At 48.7% G+C, this 22,629-nt stretch overlaps 1 protein-coding gene across 4 annotated transcripts in view; it reads left to right on the top strand.

The window, feature by feature from the left end:
- The window catches only part of C3H2orf76 (chromosome 3 C2orf76 homolog), a 91,971-nt gene extending 70,061 nt beyond the window's left edge, over positions 1-21,910 (top strand). For 2 of the 4 annotated variants that reach the window (XM_070071021.1, XM_070071020.1), the window contains 2 exons: positions 20,520-20,623; positions 21,574-21,910. In XM_070071021.1, the coding sequence (XP_069927122.1) occupies positions 20,520-20,623; positions 21,574-21,600 (131 nt within the window). In that variant the 3' untranslated portion in view covers positions 21,601-21,910. Of the gene's footprint in view, positions 1-3,891; positions 5,230-20,519; positions 20,624-21,573 lie in introns of those variants that run through there. The other 2 variants (XM_002712379.5, XM_008258473.4) reach the window with 1 other exon arrangement.
- The last annotated feature ends 719 nt before the right edge of the window (positions 21,911-22,629 follow it).

The raw sequence follows: 22,629 nt of genomic DNA, 5'->3' as shown, positions 1-22,629 counted from the left end.
TTTCTGGTTAAAGGTGTATGTGTGTGTCCATCCCATTTGGTAGCATTGCACAGTTTTATATCCAAAGTTCGGATGTCCTGGCTCATGTTCATTTCATTTATCTTGAGCATCAATATTAAAATGATCCACAAATGTATTTGGAGGGTTCTTAACTTGATTCCATTTGATAGGAAGACGAAGGGATGAAGTGGCAATGCATTTATTGGATTTTAGATTGCACATTCATTTCCGATTCCCATGCCAAGGCACTCTGCACCTGACTGCACGGCCGCCTGCAGCACATTTAATTTAAAATCAGGTGCCCTAGGGGACCAGCACACTGTAGACTTCCTCAGGGTTCTTCCTGAGCCATTTTTAAAGGAACCATTTTAAATAGAATTTGGAAAGCAGGCATTTAAGGACTAATAGTGGAAAAAATGATTATGTTGAGATCTGGAAAATCATTTGCAATTTGTTTTCACTCAAATTGGCAAATCAATAAAAGCTTGTAGAGAGGATTTTGAATGTTCTCAGTACACAGCAATGATAAATACTTAAGGTGATGGATATGCCGATTACCCCGTGTGATAATCATGCATTGTATTCATGTATTGAAATATCACCTTGTGCGCCATAAATTTGGACAGTTATGTGTCAACTAAAAGTAAAATCTTTAAAAATCAGCAAATCGATTTGCAATATGAAAGTCCACGAAATCTTTCTCTCAGATGTTTTCGACAGTTTTACAGGTTTTTACAAACATGAGATTCTACCTCTCTTGGAGGGCAGCACCGAAGTTTGAAATCCATTGTATGTTTCACTTTTGGATGTTCATAGCAACTTTTAATTTGCATGATTTTAAATTTGTTTAGGGTGAGAACTATTTTCACCAACCAGAAATATTCGTGTTTAACCCATTTGTCAGTCTAGTTTTCCTGCAAAAAAAAAAAAAAAAAAAAAGCGATCGTCTAACGATAATATCTGGGCCCTAGATGATCTCATTCTGAGCCTGTTTTATGAGAGATGGCATAAATACTTGATACATAGAACGGACGGCTCTGTAAGTAAACGAGACCCAAGAGGACGTCGGCGTCAAAACAAAGCTGCCTTGCCAGTGCTTGCTTGCCATCACCGCATCCTGAGCCTGCGCCCCCCGGCCCGGGAAGCTGCTCAGTTTCTCCAAAGGGAAGCACGCAAATGTCAAGTGCAGTAAGCGAACAGCGTAATCGCGCCTGGCGCGGCCCCGCAACGTGCTGTGTGGGCAGCCACGGTGTGTGGTGGGCGGTGTGTAAATAGCACCTGGCCGCCGGAGCCTGGCGCCGCACCGATTAAGAAGTGGGTGCCTTTTGCTCCTTGGCCATGAGAAGTTTGATCATCGAGGTCTGTCCCTGGGTGGACTTCCCTTCTCCAAAGGAAAACCGCGGGAGATTTTGTAGAAAGGCTACGTGGCCAAGGATCTTAGCTTTGAATGTGGAGTTTGCCAAAGCCCCTTTCTTCACATGTTACTGATTCCAAGCGGGATGCCTCCTGGCTGTTCTTTGAGATGCTGTTTTCCCGAAGCAGGGAGCGATACAGTAACTGCTTGCCTGGTGCGGTGTGCGGTGTGCACAGCCCCTCCCCTCGGATGCCCCCAGGCTCGTGCTGATGAGAGCTTGCAATCCGATTTCATCGACTGTGATTAAATTTAATCTCACCGATGTAGTGGAGCTGGGATGAGGCTCTGAGACGCCGGTTGATTGTATTTTCTTCTCTCAGCGTTTGTTTGTTTTCTGTAATGAGCACGGGTGGCTTACGCCGGAGTGATATTAAATTTCATATTCCCCCAAAACAGCAAAAACCACTTCTAATGAAATATCCTGCTAATCTCCTTAATTTCGCTCCTCTGTGCTAAGTTCTAATGGTGAGATGATAGTGGCAAAGGAACAAACCTCTGGTAAGCCTGGGCCCCCTTTCTGTTATCCTATTTACTGGGCTTGAAGAGTTTCACTGGTCCGCTCTTAGAGTCTGTGTTAATCGAGCACTCAGTATTCATTACAAATAATCTCGTCTGTTTTCTCGCCGAGACTCTGCAGGCCCCTTTGCTCTTTCTGTAAAAGCCAGGCAGACTGTATTAACTTCTGGTTTAATTTAAGAAACCAGTGTGGAACTTGTTGGCACAACACCTTAAAGAACTGCATGTTTAATAATTGGAAGGCTCTCCATCAGATCTGTCCCCAGCCTGAATTAATAATGGCGCTGACTTACTGTTTTAGAAGACGGAGTCCTTGACCTGCTAGGTTGGAAGAATTGTGACTGCTCTGAACCTTTGCGGGCCCCCTCGCCGGGCCGCGTCCCCTGTGGATAATTAGAGGTATTTGAAGGTGCTGAGGTGGAAGCCAATTTGTATCTTTCACTTTGCATATTGCCGAAGCCTCATGAATTAGTCATCAGCAGAGCAAAAAATTAACTTCTTCAGACACATATTTTGATGGGTCACGCGGGAGAATGTAAAGTGATCTGTAAAATATTCCACTGATCCTCGAAGTATTAAATTATTATACCTACAGGCTAATTTCGCGGGGCAAGGGGAGCAGCCACCTCCTTTAGTAACTGAGTAACAGATTTCAAAAGAAAAACAAAATCAAGGTTTGTTATTTTCCTGGACAATAAAGGGGCAATTTGATGATTTCATGAAAACCAGGTTCTCGTGTTCACTCTTGAATTTAATTTGGAGGTGGTGGTGTGTCCTCTTTCCTTTTAATTGAGTTGAGTCTGAGGTGTTTTTTTTTTTTTTTTCCCATGAAAACATTCTTTATCGGCAAGCAGACACTTCAGCCTTTTGGATCACATCCGTCTCGCAAAATGACTGACCTCACACGTGGCTGTCTAGCTACTCATTGTGACATACTCTGTTTGGAGCTGATTATAAATTTTAAGATGTACAGTTTCTGTAACTTTTGAAAATAATCCAGGAAAATGACTCTCAGTGAAGCAAAACCCAACCTAGCGTACATGGTAGCACTGCTCCTCCCTTCTGGGTGCTTAGTTCTGTCTCCTAATGCAGACGGCTGTATACAAAAATGGCAGCCGTTGTTGTGTGTGCGTCTTACAGGTGTTCCACTTAACTGACAAACATAATTTACAAGAAGAAAATTTCAAATAATGTTGCAAGATTTGGTTAATTTTGTTGTTGTTTTGCTAATGGAAAGCCAGGGAAATGTTCTTTTATTGAAAGTGTTTCTTTCAAGGAATCACTTCCTTCTGAAGACCACTTTGCTGTGTGAGAAGGGAGCTAGCCCTGGGAAATCCTTCAGACCTAGACTGGTCTACTAGGGGGCTTCAGACCATTCCAGGACAAGTCACATTTTCCATGAACTTTCAAATTTGAGATTTTTTTTTTTTTTTTGAGATTCTACCTATTTGAGAGGCAGAATTATACAGAGAGAGAGAAGAGAGGGAGAAACACACACAGAGAGAGGTCTTCCATCCACTGATTCACTCCCCAAATGGCCACAATGGCTGGAGCTGGGCTGATCCGGAGCCAGGAGCCAGGAGCTTCTTCCGGGTCTCCCATGTGGGTGCAGGGGCTCTAGTGCTTGGGCCATCTTCCACTGCTTTCCCAGGCCACAGCAGAGAGCTGGATCGGAAGAGGAGCAGCTGGGACACGAACCAGTGCCCATATGGGATGCTGGTGCTGCAGACAGAGGCTTAGCCCACTGCACCACAGCGCTTGAGTTTGAGATTCTTAAGACTGCCCCCTTAACTTCCTGCTGATCTGATAACAGAAAGAATTCATGTTTATTCATATTTTCCACTGTAGGCATCTGAAACTCTTCTCAAACATGGAGCCAAAGTGTTCGGGGATCTCCAGACTTGTCTAAAACTTAGTTTTACATAAAAACCTTTTTCCCATTTTCGCTTTTTCTTTTTCAGCCAGTGAGACAGAAGTCGCATTCTTCTGCGGAGAAGATTATGAGAAGTACAAAGCTAATCCCGTTTCAGCCTGGTGAAGACATCTCTGGGCCTCCTTTTTTGCAAACGTGTATTAAGCTCTTTATTCCACCAGTGAGTTTTGGAAATTGACAAATCTTAAAACATTAATCTCAGGCTCTGCCATTTGAGCGAAAATCTGATGATTTCTCTCTGCAGATCTCATCTTTCCTCCCCCCTCCACCTCTATTTCCTCTTGTAAAACAACAACATAGTATGAGAAAAAACAATCTGATTTCCTCAAAGTGGAAGGAATTGTTATTCAAAAGCCATCATGGAATATTGATTTTTAAAATGCAGTTTTCTATAATTAGGAATTGTTTTGATGACTTGCCTGTTGGGCTCTTTAAAAAGAATGTAAGACTAAGGTCAAACTGTTCATTTTGTATTTTTCCTGTAGCTTCTGATTGGGACAGTTATGACTGTCTTTATATTTTGGACGACTGGGGGGCCATCTTTTAGTTCAGGGAATGTGCAGTACGCACCACTGGATGTGAAATTAGGCAGGTTTTCTGATGGAAGAGGGTTTCTTTTTCTGTCATCTCAGCCTACACAAAGAGCCTTGCCAGTGCCCCCCACACACACTCTCTCCTCTCCTTTCCCCTTTCCCCCGTGGGTCTCCCCCCAACCCAGCTGTGTTCCTGACTTCAGGAGCAAACTAATAAAGCCAGACTCATTGTTTTGAAGGCAAGGTAGCAGGATGTTTGTACATAAAGAAGAAAGTTGTTCTTGGAGAGCAGGTGTGCATCTGGGCGAGAGGGTCTTTAAATAGCGGGGCTGATGCCGACACCAGCGTCCCCACAAGGGCCCCCGCGCGTCCATCGGAACTCCTGGGGGTGTTGACTGACTCCAGAACCGCTCCCCGCATCCCTACCAGCTGCCAGGAGGGCAAAGCAGCTTCATCGTGGTGGAGTCTGACTTGAGAGATCCATTTTTTTTTTTTTAAATCAAGTTGGAAAGTCTGATCACCCTGAGCAAAAGATGTTTTGCTTTGTTGCAACATTTAATAGAGTTGCCTGGAAATCAGGAATTCTATTGATTTATTCATTGTTTCAGTCATTAAGCTAAGTGCTGAATACACAGATGACCTAGTGAACGCAGAAGAGAAAGAGGTGCAGTTTGTGGAAAAATAGACTGAGAAGATAAATTTACTTCAGGGCAGAAAGTTCACGGATAAGTTTTTCATGCTGTACATTTTCGACGGTTTTTTTTTTTTTAAAACTCCTTGTATGATTGGGCTACAATGTTTTTTTGCACCAAGATAAACTAAAGTTTTTTAAACATTGTTGATTCTGTGTTTATTTTTTTACAAGATTTATTTATTTATTTGAAAGGCAGAGATAGAGAGAGAGGTCTTCCATCCACTGGTTCACTCCCCAAATGGCTGTAATGGCCAGAACTTGTGTTTTAATTCCATTTCTCATGGAATTTTTGAAGTCCCTTTATTTCTGGATTCCTTCTTAACCTAGAACACTGAAGGACACCTTATTGTTTGCTGACATGGAATGGGCTTTGAGACATTTTGATAGGTGGAATTATCAAGGGAATCAAAATGTGTTGGCATCTGTTTAAAAAGCACAAATGATTTCATATACATCTCTCTGAGTAATTATGGACGTGAGGGTCATGTCTGTGTCATGTTGCTGTAGTGTGAATGTTTATGTGCACCACAAATCCCAGTGTGCTGGTGGGAGGCAGGCAGGACACAGCAGCAGAGCCCCCGTGGGTGGGATCAGTACCCCGATTAAACAAATCCCAGAGAGACCCCACGCGAGGTCCCTCTGGGTGGGAGGACGGTGGCTGCGAGGACCTGGCTCGGCAGTCATCTCGGAGTCTGCTGGTGCCTTGGTCTCGCACTGTCAGCTCCGCGGTGATGGGAAGCAGGCGCCTGTTGTTAGTAAGCCACTCAGTCCGGGGGAGCCTGCGGCACCAGCAAGAATGGAGTAAGACCTCATGTGTATGAATATATTCAGAAGCCACGTGCACATCCATGACACAGAAGGGCAGACGCTAGAGCAGCGACACAGATGACCTGTGGGAGGTAAAGTGGGAAGAACCCGTGTCTGTAGTGTATGAACTTTACAAGGAGACCGTGTTTGTGCTAAGAATTCCAAGAAACAAAATTAATACAAGCAGAGCAATTAAAAAAAAAAAAAAACAGGAAAAACTCCATTGGGCAATTGCCCCAAACATTTTGGCTTGTTTCCATCAGGGTTAATTTTTCTTTCCTTTTCTTTTTCCTTCCTTTCTCTCCTTTCCTTTCTTCTCTCTTTCTCAGTTAATCCCTCCCTCCCTCCCTCCCTCCCTTCCTTCCTTCCTATTTATTTGAAAGGCAGAGTGACAAAAAAAGAGAGGTCTTCCATCCACTGGTTCACTCCCCAAATGCCTGCAATAGCCAGGGCTGAGCCAGGCCAGAGCCAGGAGCTCCATCCGGGTCTCCCACGTGGGTAGAGGGGTCCAGGTACCTGGGCCATCTTCCGCTGCCTTCCCAGACACATCAGCAGGGAGCCGGATCAGAAGGTGTGCAGCTGGGACTTGAGCTGGAGCTCCGGAAAGGAACGTTGGTGCAGTCTCAGGCAGCGGCTGAGCCCTCTGTACCTTAACACCGGCCCCAGGGTTAGTTTTTCTGTGTATACTGTCTGGTGTTTCTTTTTATGTGTTTTACCCCCATCAAATATTGTGAAAAACAAGCAACTCTGAGATTAAAATAAGTAAAATTCCTGCGGAAGGTCATGCCTTCGCATCGCTTGGGGTGCACACTTTCAGATGTTTTTCTGCACATACGTCATTACTTGAGCACATAGGTGTGCATTTTAAAGCAGTATCGGTCTCTGAAATATGGATGAGAGGCCTCACTTACTTGCAATTACCACTGTGTGTCAGGCCCTGTACAAGGGTGCTTCAAAACATTCATGGGGGCTGGCACTGTGGCTCAGCAGGTTAGGCCTCTGTCCCAGCATCACATATGGGTGCCAGTTTGAGTCTCGGCTGCTCCACTTCCAAACCAACTCTCTGCTAATGGCCTAGAAAAGCAGTGGAAGATGGCCCAAGTGCTTGGGCACCTATGTGGGAAATCCTAAAGAAGCTCTTGGCTCCTGGCATTGGCCTGGTCCAGCCCTGGCCATTGTGGCCATTTGGGGAGTGAACCAGTGAATGGAAGACTCACTCTCTCTCTCTGCCTCTCTGTAACTCACTGCTTTCAAATAAATCAATCTTTAAAACAAATTTCGAAACCCAAGTATAGTTTTTTCACAGAATGTATTTCCCATGAACTCTGCAGACCCCTCTGTGTTCTGTGTATGATGTCACTTAATCCTCACGGTGGGCCTGGGCGGGAGCTCTGGGGACCCCAGGCCTCCCCGTCTGTGACAGCGTGCCCTCACAGACCAGAAGCTGCTCGCCCAGGGCCTGCAATGCGGTGGTCAAGAGCAGCTTTCCTCGGACTTCAAAGCCCGTTTCTGTGGCCCTTGGAAAGCAAGGTGCGCCTGGCACGTGGGGAAACGCAGCAGACAGGTGGTCAGCCGCAGGCCAGGAGGCAGGGCCCCATCCACACGCATCAGCTGCTCGTGGGAGTCATGCAGACATGCAGGAGAGGTGATGTTGTTCCTGCGTTTCTGGGACTCTGGAGAAGTGGCCTGGCCTGGGCCCCTCTCTCTAGGAAGCACTTTGATTGCTGGGGATGGGAGCAGGAGGGAAAACAGGGCTTCCCCATTTCTGCTAATGCCACACATGTGCGTGTGTGTGTATGTGCTCATGCACACGTGTGTGTGTGTGTGCAGATGTAGGGAGTGTCTGACATGGCTGGACCACTTCTCTGGCAAGCACGGAAGTCCACATGTGGCAGTGTGGGAGGAACCACATGTCCTCTTTTTTCTCATTGGGCTGTGCACGTGTGTACACGTGTGCATATGTGTGTGCATGCAAGTGTATTGGAGAAGGGCTTTGATTCTTGGTTACAGGCAGTTTCAACTCATTTTACTCTCAGTCTCATGATCCATCAGATTAGCAACAGTAATTGAGTGAAGTGGAATCTTCGCTTCATGGGTTCAAGGTTAGTACTCTGAACTCCAGCATCAGGTCTCCGCAGGCCTGGAGAGCCCCTGTGTGTCACGGTACCCCACGGCCACTCCCCTGCATGTTGGGGAGTGGTGGGGGGCAACACAGGCTCAGCTTGTCATTTCTCTCTGTCACAAGAGACTGTTCAGTGATTCAGCCCTGAGCCCCGTTCCCCCAGCCCCAGAAAGCATTCTGGGTTCGGTTATGAGCATCAGGGTTTGGATAATGGTCTCTGGAGACTCATGTCTTGGTCACCAGTCAGAAAGGCTCATGGTTTTTGGGCCGGCGCCACAGCTCACTTGGCTGGTCCTCTGCCTGCGGTGCCGGCACCCCGGGTTCTAGTCCTGGTTGCTCCTCTTATAGTCCAGCTCTCTGCTGTGGCCCAGGAAGGCAGTGGAGGATGGCCCAAGTGCTTGGGCCCTGCACCCACATGGGAGACTGGGAGGAAGCACCTGGCTCCTGGCTTTTCCGATGGGTGCAGCACTTTGGGGGTGAACCAATGGAAAAGGAAGATCTTTCTCTCTCTCTCTCTCTCTCACTGTCTAACTCTGCCTGTCAATAAATAAATAAATAAATAAATAAATAAATAAAAAGGCTCGTGGGCTGTGTAATGAGTTGATGTGTGTCATGCGCAGTGCGAGTGAGCCGCTGCACCTTTCTTGCCCACACTGTTGGCCTCCGTGGGTGATTCCCCAAATCACATCACTCCCATGTGGCAAGATCCTAGGCAGGGGAAATCCAGCTCAGGCCCGGGGGTGCCACCTGACTCTTGGGGACTAAGGAAAGGCTGAGCTCTTCAGGGAATGCTCACCTCACTCCCACAAAGCGCAGCACACAGGGAGGGTGCTGCCGCCCCAAAGTCTCGTGATCAGCCCAGCCTGGTCTACTGAAGCAGTGACCAGAGTCCCCTGGAGGCTCTGACCCCCAACAGACAGGACCGAGTCAGGTGGCGGGGCTGAGAACGGTGGGGAAGGCGGCTAGGGAGACGGACGCCTGACCTCTCCCGTGCCTTCAGTGTCCGATTCTGTTTAGCACCCAGCGCCAACCTTACAGACCTTACAGATTCTTGACGCTCATCTCACAGCTGAGGGGATCCACATAGGCTGGATGGTGAACTTAGCACCAACCGTTTTTGTAAACTGATGGAGACTGGGCCCTGGCATAATTGGTCAGCAGACCCCAGCACATGTATGTTCCAAATGGAGTTGAAGAAATGCCATCAAAGGCCATGTTGGGGTGCTTGGTGCAATGGTTAGGGCACTTCTTGGGATGCCCACATCCTATATCAGAGTGCTTGTCTGAGTCTCACCCAGCTCCCTCACTTGCCTGGAAGGCAGCAGAAGATGGCTCAAATGCTTGGGTCTCTGCCACCCGCGTGGGAGACCCAGATGGAGATCCAGACTCCTGGCCTGGTCCAGCTCTGACTATTGCAGCCATCTGGGGAGTGAACCAGTGCATGGAAGATTTCTCCCTCCCTCCCTCCCTCCCTCCCTCCCTCCCTCCCTCCCTCCCTCCCTCCCTCCCTCCTTCTCTCTCTCTCTCTGCCTTTCAAATACATAAACAAACAAAAAAGATCAGGGTACACTTTCAAATGTCCTAACACTATGGAAATATTTCATTGTGGAACAAAGCCGTCTGAGAACAAAACTCTCCCAGGTATCTCAGGAGGGGAAAGATAAAGCCGAACGAAAGCTGTGTGGAGTCGGCTGGTTTGCCTTGGTGTGCGTGCTGTTGCGGTGCACCTGCCGCCTCGGCTGCCGCCAGTCCTCTGCAGCGCAGTTCCCGTGTACGCCCGGAGGCAGTCTCGCGCCTCCAGCAGGGCCTTCCTGCCCACTGGGAAAAGCTGCCATGGTGGCGGCTCACAGCAGGTTCTGTTTGAACCGTCCCTGGAAAGCTAAGCAGAGAACCCAGCAAGGGCTTGTACAACGGTGCCAATTGCCGCAGCATTTTTCTCTCCCTACTTGCCTTAAAGCAAAAGTTGCTCGTTTTAAAAGTGACCTAGAACTGAACTTGTGGTGACATTTAGAATTACACGAATTAGAAAAGGCACATGGTGCACTTCTGCCTGAATTGGAAGTATTTGCCTTTCTGTGTTTGCTCTAGCCGAGCGTGATGAGGAGGGAAGAGACAGACAGCATGGAGTTGGAAGAACGCACAGTCACTGGCCCAGAGGGCTGACCTTGGGCAAGCTGCTCAGCCTTCCATGGGTCTCAGCGTCTTGCTCTGTGAAATGGGGATGATGACACTGACCCCACAGACGTGCTCTGAGGCTTCAGTAAAATGAACCAGCTCAGTGCCTAGCATAAAAAGTAGAGGTTAGGGCCAGCGTTGCGATGCAGCTGGTTAAGTCACCACCTGCAATGCTGGTAGCCTCTCTCATGGCTGGTTCAAGTCCCGCTGCTCCACTTCCCATCTTGCTCCCTGCTAATGTACCTGGGAAGGTAGTGGTAGATGGCCCACGTGCTTGGGCCTCTGTCACCCACATGGGAAACCCAGATGGAATTCCAGCTCCTGGCCTCAGTATGGCCCAGGCCCTACCATTGCAGCCATTTGGGGAGTGAACCACTAAATGGAAAAATCTCTCTCTCTTTGTGTCTCTGTCTTTCTCTGTGACTCTGCCTCTCAAATAAATAGATGCTTTTTTTTTTTTTAAAAAAAAAAGGATACATCAAAAAGTTTGTGGAAAATGGAATTAAAAGATGTTTATTTTGGTGCAAAAGTTTTGAAATCCATGCATAATTTTTCCATGATTTGCATTTCCACAAACTTGTGGAAGACCTCTGAGAGGAATGAATTCCAGAATTTTTGTGCACCAAGATAAACTAGCCTTTTAACTTCATTTTCCATAAAACTTTGAGAAAGTACTCTACATTGTATTTGGGGGAAGAGTTTTCTATCACTTTGCTGTTTCACTAAGAGCAGCAACCCCATCTGCCAGAAGCTGTGGACGTGGACATGAGGTTGAATTCCCCACGGAGTGCTGAGCAGGTGGAACCCTCCCGGCAGAGTTCTCAGACACCTGCCAGAGCTCCTCTTTGTTTCCCAAGGGCCCTTCCTCTCCCGTTCTCTTCCTGGGACTCCTGGTCCTGGGAGGCAGCTCCTCCTGAACATGTTGCCTGCCTGTCTAATGTACCGTGTACGTACATGCGTCCATTCCCCCTGCTGGCATCTGTCCCAGTTAGGACAAAGGGGCTCATCCATGACACCAGCAGAAAGCCGCCCCTCTGTGCACAGGGCGGGGTGGTGCAGGAGGACGAATGGAACCCCAGGGGACTTCAGAACGCCGACTGAAAAAGGGAACGGAAACAGAAGTTTACCTGAGAGCTGGAAGCATTAGAGATCCGCCCGCAGCTTTTGCGTAATATTTGTCTGCCCTGGATATTTCCAAGACTCCCTCCTGTGCCTATAGATTTCACAATTTTATACACCCAAAGAAACTTACTTTTTAATTCCATTTTCCACACATTTTGGGAGTCTCTCATAAAATCTTTGAGAAGGAAAGCCTTGCAAAGGCTGGTGTTGCAGCTGGAAGGTTCCACATGCCCGCGCAAGGCGCCAGTGCCCCAGCCTACAAATGCCCCCGCCTTCTAGGAAGCGGGCTCTGCTCTCACCCGCGCCTGCCTATTTCAGCCACCAGGTGGCAGCAGAGCCTGCATAGCCTGGAGGATGGTGAGGAAGACGGGTTTGACTCCTTGTCCATGACTGTGTCTGGGGGGTGGGTTCCTCCATCTGTAAGTCAGCCCCGGGGTCCTTTGCTGAGAGTCAAAGGCTTTTTCTTGTACTAGTGCTCAAAAGCAGTCTGGGATTGCTACTTCCTAAAACTTTATTTTAAAAGTCAATGCCTAGGGGCTGGCACTGTGGTGTTGCAGGTAAAGCTGCCACCTGCGAAGCCGGCATCCCATATGGGTGCCAGTTAGAGTTCCAGCTGCTCCACTTCTGATCCAGCTTCCTGCTGAGGGTCTGGGAAAACAGCAGAGGATGGCCCAAGTGCTTGAACTCCTGCACCCACGGGAGACCCAGAAGAAGCTCCTGGCTCTTGGCTTTGGATTGGCCCAGCTTGCAGACTGTTTCGGCCATTTGGGGAGTGAACCATCGATGGAAGACCTCACTGTCTCTCTCTCTCTCTCTCTCTTTCCTTCTGTAACTCTGAATTCCAAAGATAAAATAGATCTTATTAAAAAAAAAGTGACTAATGATTTCAAAGCCAACACTTAACCTTGATTCAGTTATATCTCCTTCATTTTACTTCTTTCTTGTTTTGAGAAACGACTTATTTATTAATTTATTTACTTATTTGAAGGGCAGAGTTATATAGAGAGAGACACATACACGCAATGAGATCTTCCATCCTCTGGTTCACTCCCCCAAGTGGCTGCAATGGCCAGGGCTGGGCCAGGCTGAAGCCAGGAGCCAGGAGCTCCATCCCAGGCTCCCACTTGGGTGGCAGGGGCCGAAGCACTTGGTCCACCTTCCATTGCCTTCCCAGGCACATTAACAGGGAGCTGGATGGGAAGCGGAGGAGCCAGGACTCAAACCCACGCTCCGATATGGGATGCCAGCATCAGAAGTGTCGGCTTAGCCTGCTGCGCCACAGCACTGGCCCCTGGTTCTTTTTTTCACTGATTTCTAAAAGAATACCAACGGCGTGTTAACACTTCGGAAAATGCCACTGCTTGTTGGCGGAGGATTACTTTTTAAAGCAGAAAATTGATTCCAGCAGGCTTTAGCAGAGCCTTTGTTAAACGCCTCTGAGTACACTGCATTACCTGCAATCTCTTCTGTTTGACCCGTGTGTGTGTGTGTGTGTGTGTGCTGGAGCCAATTCCTTCCCAGGCCGGTTGCAGAGGGATTCTGTCCGGCTCGGTGGACACACTTGGCAGGTGCGAAGGCGAGACTTCAGCCAGTGCCCAGTGCTGTGGAGGCCAGGGGAGACTCGGCCGGCAGGATGTCCCTGACCCTTCCGAGGGCTGGAAGTCCTCATGCAGGATCAGGCAATGCCTTGAGCTCTTTGGATAGTGTCTGGGCGCCCAAGTTTAATCCCTGGTCCTATCAGTGCCACACAGCTCCTTAAAAAAAATGATTAGAGAGACAGAGAGAGACAGTTTTCCCATCCACATGTTCATGCCCCCAGTGCCTGTCATGCCAGGCTGGAGCCAGGAGACTGGAACCCAAGCCAGATCTCCCATGTGGATGGCAGAGGGGCCGAGGTTCAATTACTTGAGCCATCAGCTGCTGCCTCCAGTGGGTGCACATAGTGGGAAGCTGGGGTTGGGAGCTGGAGCTGGGAGTCGAACCCAGGTCCTCCGAGGTGGGATGCCAGTGTCTCAGCCACTAAGCTAAAGACTTGCCCCCATACAGATCTTTTTAACCCATGCACCACAGCTAGTGGGCTCTCCCAGAAAGATGTGGAGGAGTGGTTGGTCTGGTTAAATGTAGGGTGAAACATGCAATCCCAGAAGGCTGACTGGAGGTGGGAGCAGAGTCCGTGTGCTAATCCCTCCCCAGTGCTCCCTTTCCTAAGCCCCGGGTTGCTGCCAGCCTTGTAGGTACTCCCGGGCCTTACGTCCCCTGTGCGCACAGATGGGTGTGGGTTTTGCTGTGCAGACATCCCCATCACTGGCTTCCTCCGACCAAAGCAAGGGAAGAGGTGACCGATGCTATGTCCTTTCCTCCTGCCCCAAAGTAGAGTGTGGCCGCTACCGAGTCTCCCTCGCTGCCCCCTCTGTCATGGGCCCCCACCACCCCGTTCCTGTCTCCCGACCTCAGGTTTGGACCTTCCTGTCTGGAAGTTTGAGAGTAATTATGTCCACCGCCTCGGAAACACTCCCAACCTAAGTAACTAGGGAGCCACCCAATGATGACAGGAAGTTGGAATTTAACTAAGAACAGTACAATTTTATGAAAGACAAAAACCCATGGAATTTTGTCGAATCTAACCTCTTCCTCCAGGAGACAGGAGGTTCATTGCCTCCGGACAAAGGCTCGTGAGGAGAGCCACAGCCTTCAGTGTCTACACAGCTCTGCGTCGCCTGCAAGCTAGGTGAGGGGCTGGCGCAGTGGCGAAGCGGGGTTGGCTGCTGTGTGGGACGCCAGCATCCGGCATCGCAGCGCCGATTCAGGTCCCAGCTGCTCTGCTTAGATCCAGCTCCCTGCTGATGCGCCAGGGAAAGCAGCAGAAGGTGGCCCAAGTCCTGGGCCCCTGCACCTGCATGGGAGACCTGAATGGAGCTCCTGGGTCCTGACTTTGGGTCAGCCCAGCTGCAGCCATTGGGCCATCTGGGGAGTGAACCAGAGGATGGAAGACCTCTCTCTCTCTCTCTGTCAATCAGCCTTTGAAATAAATAAATGAACACATAAATCTTTTTTAAAAATATACCGTATTCAGTGAGAAACTCCAGTAATTAAAGAAGACTCTGGATGTCTTTAAAGAAGCATCTGTCTCTCTCACAGATCTTTCATGCTATTCCATGCTATTACCTTCTGGACAAACACTGAGACTTTTTTCTAAATGTATATCTGACCTCTTACCAAAAGACACGTTATTGGCTCCTGTTTCTGACAGCCTCTGAAGCGTGTGGCTGTGGACACAAGGCCCTGGCATCAGGGCTGGTAGGACGTGGGGGGTGGATCCGGGCGGTGCTGTACGTATAAGAGAACCTGTCAAGCTGACATCAAGACGGGGGCGTGCCAGTCACCGGTTTCTGCCTGCTGCCCACTCCTGTTGTGTACACCTTCCCTAGGTGACGGAAGCATGTTTATTTTTTTTTAAAGATTTATTTTATTTATTTGAAAGACAGAGTTACAGAGCGAGGTAGAGAGAGAGAGAGAGAGAGAGAGAGAGAGGTCCTCCATCCACTGGTTCACTTCCCAAAAGGCCTCAACAGTCGGAGCTGTGCCGATCCAAAGCCAGGAGCCAGGAGCCTCTTCCAGGTCTCCCATGTAAGTGCAGGGGCCCAAGGACTTGGGCCATCCTCCGTTGCTTTCTCAGGCCATAGCAGAGAGCTGGATCAGAAGTAGAGCAGCCGGGACTCAAATCAACGTCTTTATGGGATGCTGGCGCTTCAGGCCAGGGCTTTACCCCGCTGTGCCACCAAAGCCGTGTTTCAAAATCCCAAGTGTCTTTCCTACAGCAAGCTTGAGTGAGCCCTGCAGGACAGGCTAAGCCTCCGGAGAGCGACTGAGGAATGAATCACAGGCAAGCCTTTATCAAGCACTCGCTCTGCCTGCCAGACCTTCCCAAAATACCTACACGGACACTCGTCCCTCTGCGTGTGCAAGGGCTTTGGCTCCCAAGGGTACCAAACTCCACAGATGCCAAAGTCGCTTATATAAAATGGCACAGTATTTGCACCCAGCCTTCGCCATCCTCTAGACTGTGTCTCATGTCTAATGCCACGGAAGCGCTGTGAAAGTGGTTGTTAGACTGTATTGTTGAGGGGACAATGAGGAGCAGACAGTCTGTTCATGCTCAGGCCTGATGCATTTTTACGCCTGAATATTTCCCTTCTCAAGTTGGCTGAACCTGAGGACACAGGGGGCCCACTGTGCCGCTGCGTTCACCCACGGATGCGCAGCGCCACCTGTGGCAGGCGCTGTCCTACATTAGATCCATCCCACAGGTGGGGAGGGAGAGGTGACCTGCCCAAGGTCACTCGGCTGCTCCTGACCAGCCATCGGGAGAGGCTGGAGGGAGAGTCCCTTAGGCTCACCCAGGACACTAGCTGCAGCTGCAGTGGGCCAGCTGCCTCCTGGCTCCCACCTGCCCACCACGACTGTCCCCTCCCCTCCCTGTCTTGGCTCCTGCCCCGGCTGGCGCCTCCTCATTTCTCATCCTGACCACGGTGATGCCTCTCTCCTCTCGTGTCCTTCCCTGCAGACTCCTCGGGCAGCCAGTCCATCCGTCATACTCGCTGCCACAGTGAACTTTCAGAAATGCAGTCTGACTCTGGCCTTCCTGCTTATAAGCAACCGATGGTGCCCGCTCCCTTTGGGAAGAGAGTGCGTGCTCGGGTGTCAATGGCACGCCCTGGATTTCATCCCTAGTATCATCTCCAGGGTTTTCTCTTGCCTTGTGGTCAGCACTCCCTCCTGTCTCTCACAGCCCCCTCCGCTGTCCCCTCTGCCTGTTCCCCTTGGACAGGCCGTCTGTCCACGCCCCTCGGTCTCTCCTCCCTCTGGTCTTTGGAATGCTCCACAGTGGTCCACCAGATTGGCGAGCATCTGGGAGGCCACTTCCACAAACCACCTCTTTCCAAGGTCTCTTCTGCCCAACCCGTCCCACCAGCTCACAGCCGGGAGACTGGACTCTGCCCCCTTGTGTCTTCACCAAGTCCTGGCCAGTCTGTTCCAGTTCTGAAAACATGCTGTGCCTTGCCTTTTTTGCTTTGTTTCGTTTATGGTTTATTTATTTCTTTGAAAGGCAGAGTTATATATATATATATATATATATATATATATATATATATATATGGAGAGAGAGAGAGAGATTTTCTATCTGCTGGTTTACTCTCCAAGTCACTGCGATAGGCAGGGCTGGGCCAGGCCAAAGCCAGGAGCCAGAAGCTTCTTCTGGGTCTTCCATGTGGGTGGCAGACACCCAAGCACTTGGGCCATTTTCTGCTGCCTGCTCAAGTGCATTAGCAGGGAGCTGGGTTAGAAGTGGAGCAGTGGGGACTCGAACCGGTGCCCATAGGGGATGCTGGTGTTGCAGGAGGTGGCTTTCCGCGCTGCACAGCATCGGCCCCGTGGCCTTGCTTTTTCTCTACTGATGGGGCTCTCCCTGCTTGAGCTGGGGTGTCAGTTCTTACTTGCTGTTGATCTCCACTGCCTGGCACACAGTGGGAGTTAATAAACACATCTATTTCTTTATGTATCAGTGAGTGTATTGGCTTTCCCCGTGGCAGCACTTCCCCTTCTAAAAGTTCCTGGGACTCTGGAACTGACATTAAGAAATCCATGGGACTGGCGCTGTAGGTTAATCCTCCACCTGTGGTGCCGGCATCCCATATAGGCTCCAGTTCTAGTCCTGGCTGCTCCTCTTCTGATCCAGCTCTCTGCTAATGGCCTGGGAAAGCAGTGGAAGATGGCCCAAGTGCTTGGGCCCCTGCACTCACCTGGCTCCTGGCTTTGGATCTGCCTGGCTCCGGCAGTGGTAGCCATCTGGGGAGTGAACCAGTGGATGGAAGATCCTCCTCTGTCTCTCCCTCTCACTGTCTGTAATGCTACCTCTCAAATAAATAAATAAAAAGTCTTTATAAAGAAATCCAGATACCAGCAACAGCACCCAGATAACTCAGCCTCCGCCAGAGTTGCCTGATGGATTTAACTGTGCCTCCCTGCTGGAACTGTTGTTCCTGCTTCTTCGCACAATGTTGGGCGTGCACTACCTGTTTGCAACTGACTTGTTGATCCCGGTTGGCTGTGTGGTGGGAGATGGGATGCGAAAGATGGAGAAAACGTGGTCCCAGCTACTGAAGGCCTGACATAAAAAGAAAGAGGACGGATCCCAGTTTCTAGGACTTGCCTCCCAAGTCTCCAAGGGGCTGGCACCTGTCTCCAAGATGCCTTCCGAACTGTGTGACCCTGAGGAAGGTCTTTCTTTACCACGTGATTTGTTGCAGTAAAACTAAGGCAGGGAGCTGGGAGCAGTGAAGGGCACTTTGCACGGAGACTGTAGCACTCCATCATGTTCAATAAAACGTCAGTGGGTACTTACGGTGTCATTCTTTTCAAATGGCTTTATGCACCGCAGATAATTTTATTTTCTATTTTATATATATATATATATATATATATATATGATTTGAGCGACACCATCCTGTTTTAAGAATGCAGTAAGAACACTTAAGTAAATCCTCGTTCCTGTTTGAGGGGACCTGAGCAGGAAACGGTGAGAAGCATGGGCGTTTAGGGTAGACTGGGGCAGGCTTTGTGTGCCTGCCCTTGACCTACCCCCTCCCCTGGGCCCCCCCAGGTGCAGGTGAGGGATCTTCCAAAAGTTCATGTAAAATGCTAATTATTTTTTAATTCCAATCTCCTGTAAATGTTTTTGAAGCACCTTCACAGAATCTACACCTCTTCTTGCCTGTAAGAAAACCAAAGCTCAGACAGGCTAATTCACCTAAGGTCCCTGGCAGCCAGTAGATTTTTTTAAGGAATTATTTTTTTTAAGATTTATTTATTTATTTGAGAGATAGAGTTACAGAAAGAGGGAGGGCCAAAGAGAGGGAGGGAGGGATAGAAGGAGGGAGAGAGAGAGAGTGCGCTTGTATCCATTAGTTCACTCTCCAAATGGACAAGCAGGCCAGACCAAAGCCTGGAGCTTCACCCAGGTCTCCCACAAGGGTACAGGGGCCCAACAACTTGAGCCATCTTCCATTGCTTTCCCAGGTGCATCACCAGGGAGCTGGATTAGAAACGGAACAACCAGGACTGGAACCAGAGTCAGTGTGGGATGCCGGCACAGCAGGTGTTAGCTTTACCCTCTATAGCACAACACTGGGCCCCCTACAGCCAATATGGCAGAGCTGCATCTACATTCATTATGCTACTTACAGATATTCAAATCGCAGTTCATTCAAATGAAGCCACAGGTTTCATCCTTTAGAAAAAATTGTCAACCAGAAGATTCTGTTGGCAAATATCTATGACACATTTATTTTAAAAAATCTCATGCATTCACATGCATTTCAGTTTTAAGCGTGAAAACTATTTTAGCTGTTAGATTGCAAAAAAAAAAAAAAAAGATAGTATCCACATGAACACAGGCAGATTTGCACTGGTATTTCCTTATAGTAACAGCATGAGAAAACTTGGCCAGTGTTTTGGGATGGAAGGAAGTTGACGATATGTGTCTTTAGCAGAATCATACAAGTCCTGTGACACACTGAGGCCTCCCAGGGGCTCCGTGAGCACAGAGACCCACTGTTGCTGGAAACCTTCTTAGGAATATTTTCTATCCTGGGGCCAGTGCTGTGGTGCAGCAGGTAAAGCCACCGCCTGCAATGCCAGCATCCCATAGGAGTGCCGGTTCGAGTCCTGGCTGCTCCACTTCCAATCTGGTGCCCTGCTAATGTGCCTGAGAAAGCAGAGGAAGATGGCCCAAGGACTTGGACCCTTGGGAAGAAGAATTTTCCAGGGGGGGGGGGGGCAAATGTGCTGTTGCCTGCTTCAGTCCTGAAGCTGTAAAGGAGGGCGGTGAGGATGCTTTGTGATTCTGAGCTTAACACTCACCCAATTCCCCAGCTCATCACACCATGCCTCACTGCTATGAAATTTGGATTATTTTTTAATCTTCGCTTCCCAGTTTTGTTTTTTCTGGTGCTGAATTGATGCAGAGCTCTGTGATGGTGGCCCCACGGCCCCTTCCCTCCAGGGGATGGAGCTCTGTTTTCTAAACACCTCCCCTGAAGTCCTCTCACAGGGAGGGAGGGTGCGCCCGGGTGCTCACCCCGTCTGTCAGGGCCCAGCCGAGACTGACACTTCACGGGTGCCTGGAACCTGGGCCATGCCCCTGCAGAAGCTTCCGAGGCCCTCAGATCCCGAATCTATTACTGGGCCCTGCAGCCAGGTCTGGGGTGGTTGGAGAATAAATGCATGAAAATGAAGAGCCAGCTCTGACTGTGAAACAAACAGAAAGCAAGGTGGCTGTAGGCTGTCACCAGGGATCACCTGCTGGGAAGCGCTGAGTCACCCCGAGACCAAGGACAGAGAGGAGGCCCGCTGAGTGGCAGTGCCCCCCCCCCCCCCAGTGCCTCGGAGAGCAGAGCTTACCCTCAAAGCGAAAGATTCTGTGCATGGGAGCCAGCCTGTCAGCGTGAGCTATTTCACTCTCCACCCGGGATTCTTGTCACCATTCAGAGGGGCTGCTCAGGACACCTCTCCCTCTCCCTTCCCCAACTGCTCACATCTTCACGGCCTTTCCAGAACTTTCCAGAGCATGAGAAAGCTACTCCTACTGGGCCTGGGGATGATTGCAGGGGGCAGCACAGTGACGGCTCTGGTTGGTCTCAGCCTGGTCCTGGCATGTCCTTAAGTCCCTCCTAGTCGCTTTCCTCTCTATTCTCTGTTTTTAAAGCACACACTTGGGGCTGGCTCTGTGGTGTAGCGGGTAAAACCACAGCCTGCAATGCTAGCATCCCATATAGGCACAAGTTCGAGTCCTGGCTGCTCCAATTCCAATCCAGCTCCCTGCAAATGCGCCTGAGAAAATCAGTGGGCCCCTGCACCCACATGGGAGACCTGAAACAAGCCCCTGGCTCCTGGCTTTGGCCTGGCCCAGCCCCAGCCATTGAGGCCACATGGGGAGTGAACCATCGGATGGAAGACCTCTCTCTCTCTCTCTCTCTCTCTGTGTGTGTGTGTGTGTGTGTCTCCCTCTTTCTCTATGTAACTCTGACTTTTAAATAAATACATCTTTAAAAAAAAAAAAAAGCATGAACATGCTTCCCCAAGTGTTTTAGCAGGCAGATACCCAGCTAGAATCTAATAACATCATTTAAACATGTTTATTTGAGGTTTTATTTTCTCGAAGATCTTGGGGCAAGTAATACTGGTGTTCCACGTATGTTCGAGATGGGGCATTACAAAAAGTTCCTGGAGTGGTGGGCAGTGTGGCCAGGTAAGTGTCTGGCTTGGGGGTGTGATATGTGTATGAGTACGCATGTGTGAGTGTGTGTATGTATCTATGAGTATTATGGGTGTGTGTGAGTGTGCATGTGTGTGTATGTGTGTCAGTGCGAGTATGTATTTGTGTGTACTTGTATGTATGTGCATGTATATGGGTAAGTATGGGTATCATTTTGCTTAGACAAATTAACTCTTCTGTGTGACACAGAACCAGTAGGGTTTGGAAGCCATGGTCTTGGAGCTGCCTGTCCTGTTTCCTGTTGGCGCCTTAACTAGCTTAATTTTAAGACCTGCCTCCTTCGAGTGATGTCGATGTCTCCTGGCTATCCCGAGACGGCAGGTTCCGATTCCGTGTTGCACTGCTCTTTCTGCAATGTTGTAAAAGGCCGCTCACACCCTAACACCACACTCAGTCCGCCTCCTTCCTCGGAAACTTTCAATCCCATTTTCTTCATGAACTTTTGTATACACATAGCATAACACAAAATGAAAACTTCATGAAATTGAAAGATGAGCACGCTGGCCAATTTTATGCCTTTTTATACCTCACATGATTTGTTTCAATCTTTTCTCTCTCTCTCTCTCTTTTTTTTTCATGGTTGCCATATCAAAGATTCATCCAGTGAATTCTTTTATCCCCAAGACTAGTCTTTGGCTTTGTCAGTCCTCTTTAGTGTGTGTTTCTTTCCTAGTTCACTGATTTCTGCTACCTCATTTAGAGTATCTTTCCATTTACTGTCTCTGGGTTGGATTCTTTTGTGCACTAATTCCTTCTATTAATTAGTAATAAAAGGCTATTAATTTCCTTCTATGAAATATTTTGGTGGCATCCCCAAGTACTGGATGTAGAGACATTTAATATCACTCAATTTTAAATTCTTGAAAAATTTCCATTTTAATTTTCTCATTGATTAATTACTTACTTAGAAATGTGTGTTTTAGGGGCCGAAGCTGTGGCGCAGCGGGTAAATGCCCTGCCCTGAAGAGCTGGCATCCTTTATGGATGCCGGTTGGAGGCCCGGCTGCTCCACTTCTGCTCCAGCTCTCTGCTATGGCCTGGGAAAGCAGTAGAAGTTGGCCCAAGTCCTTGGGCCCCTGCACCCACGTGGGAGACCTGGAAGAAGCTCCTGGCTCCTGGCTTCGGATGGGCACAGCTCCGGCCATTGCGGCCAATTGGAGAGTGAACCATCAGATGGAAGACACCCCCCCCCCCCCAACTGCCTCTCCTCTCTCTGTGTAACTCTGGATTTCAAATAAATAAATATTTTTCTTAAAAAAATGTGTGTTTTACTGTGGCAAAAATGATCTACATAAAGATCTCTGTGAGTGAGACCCCAGTGGAAAGAAGGGACCATCAAAGAAGGAGGTACCTTTCTCTGAAGGGAGGAGAGAACTTCCACTTTGACTATGACCTTGTCTAAATAAGGTCGGAGTTTGTGAATCAAGAGGCTTCCATAGCCTTGGCAGCTCATCAAGAGCCTCAGGCGATCACTGACATCATAAATAAGTGTCAATTGTTAAATCAACAATAGGAGTCACTGTGCACAAGAAGTAACCCCATGTATACAGGACCTCTGTCCTTAATGAGTTGTACTATGAGAATTAACAGTAAAACTTGTCTTCAAACAGAATTTTATACTTTGTGTGTCTGTGTGGGTGCAAATTGTTGAAATCTTTACTTAGTATAGAGTTGATCTTCTGTATATAAAGATAATTAAAAATGAATCTTAATGAAGAATGGGATGGGAGAGGGAGTAGGAGGTGGGATGGGAGTGGGGGTGGGAGGGTGACTATGGTGGGGGGGGGCAGGGAGAACTGCTGTATTCCTAAAGCTGTGCCTATGACATTTGTATTTATTAAATAAAAGCTACCAAAAAAAAAAAAAAGAAGAAATGTGTGTTTTAAATTTCAAAATGTATGGGCATTTAAATCTAGCCATTTGTTCTTGATTTTTTTTTCATTGAGTTGAGAGAATTCAGCTATAAAATACTCTGAAAT

The sequence above is a fragment of the Oryctolagus cuniculus genome, chromosome 3 (genome assembly GCF_964237555.1).
Source record: "Oryctolagus cuniculus chromosome 3, mOryCun1.1, whole genome shotgun sequence".
Classification (NCBI taxonomy): Eukaryota; Metazoa; Chordata; class Mammalia; order Lagomorpha; family Leporidae; genus Oryctolagus; species Oryctolagus cuniculus.
The sequence above is the reverse complement of the archived record's forward strand: the minus strand, read 5'-3'. Positions and strand labels throughout refer to the sequence as shown.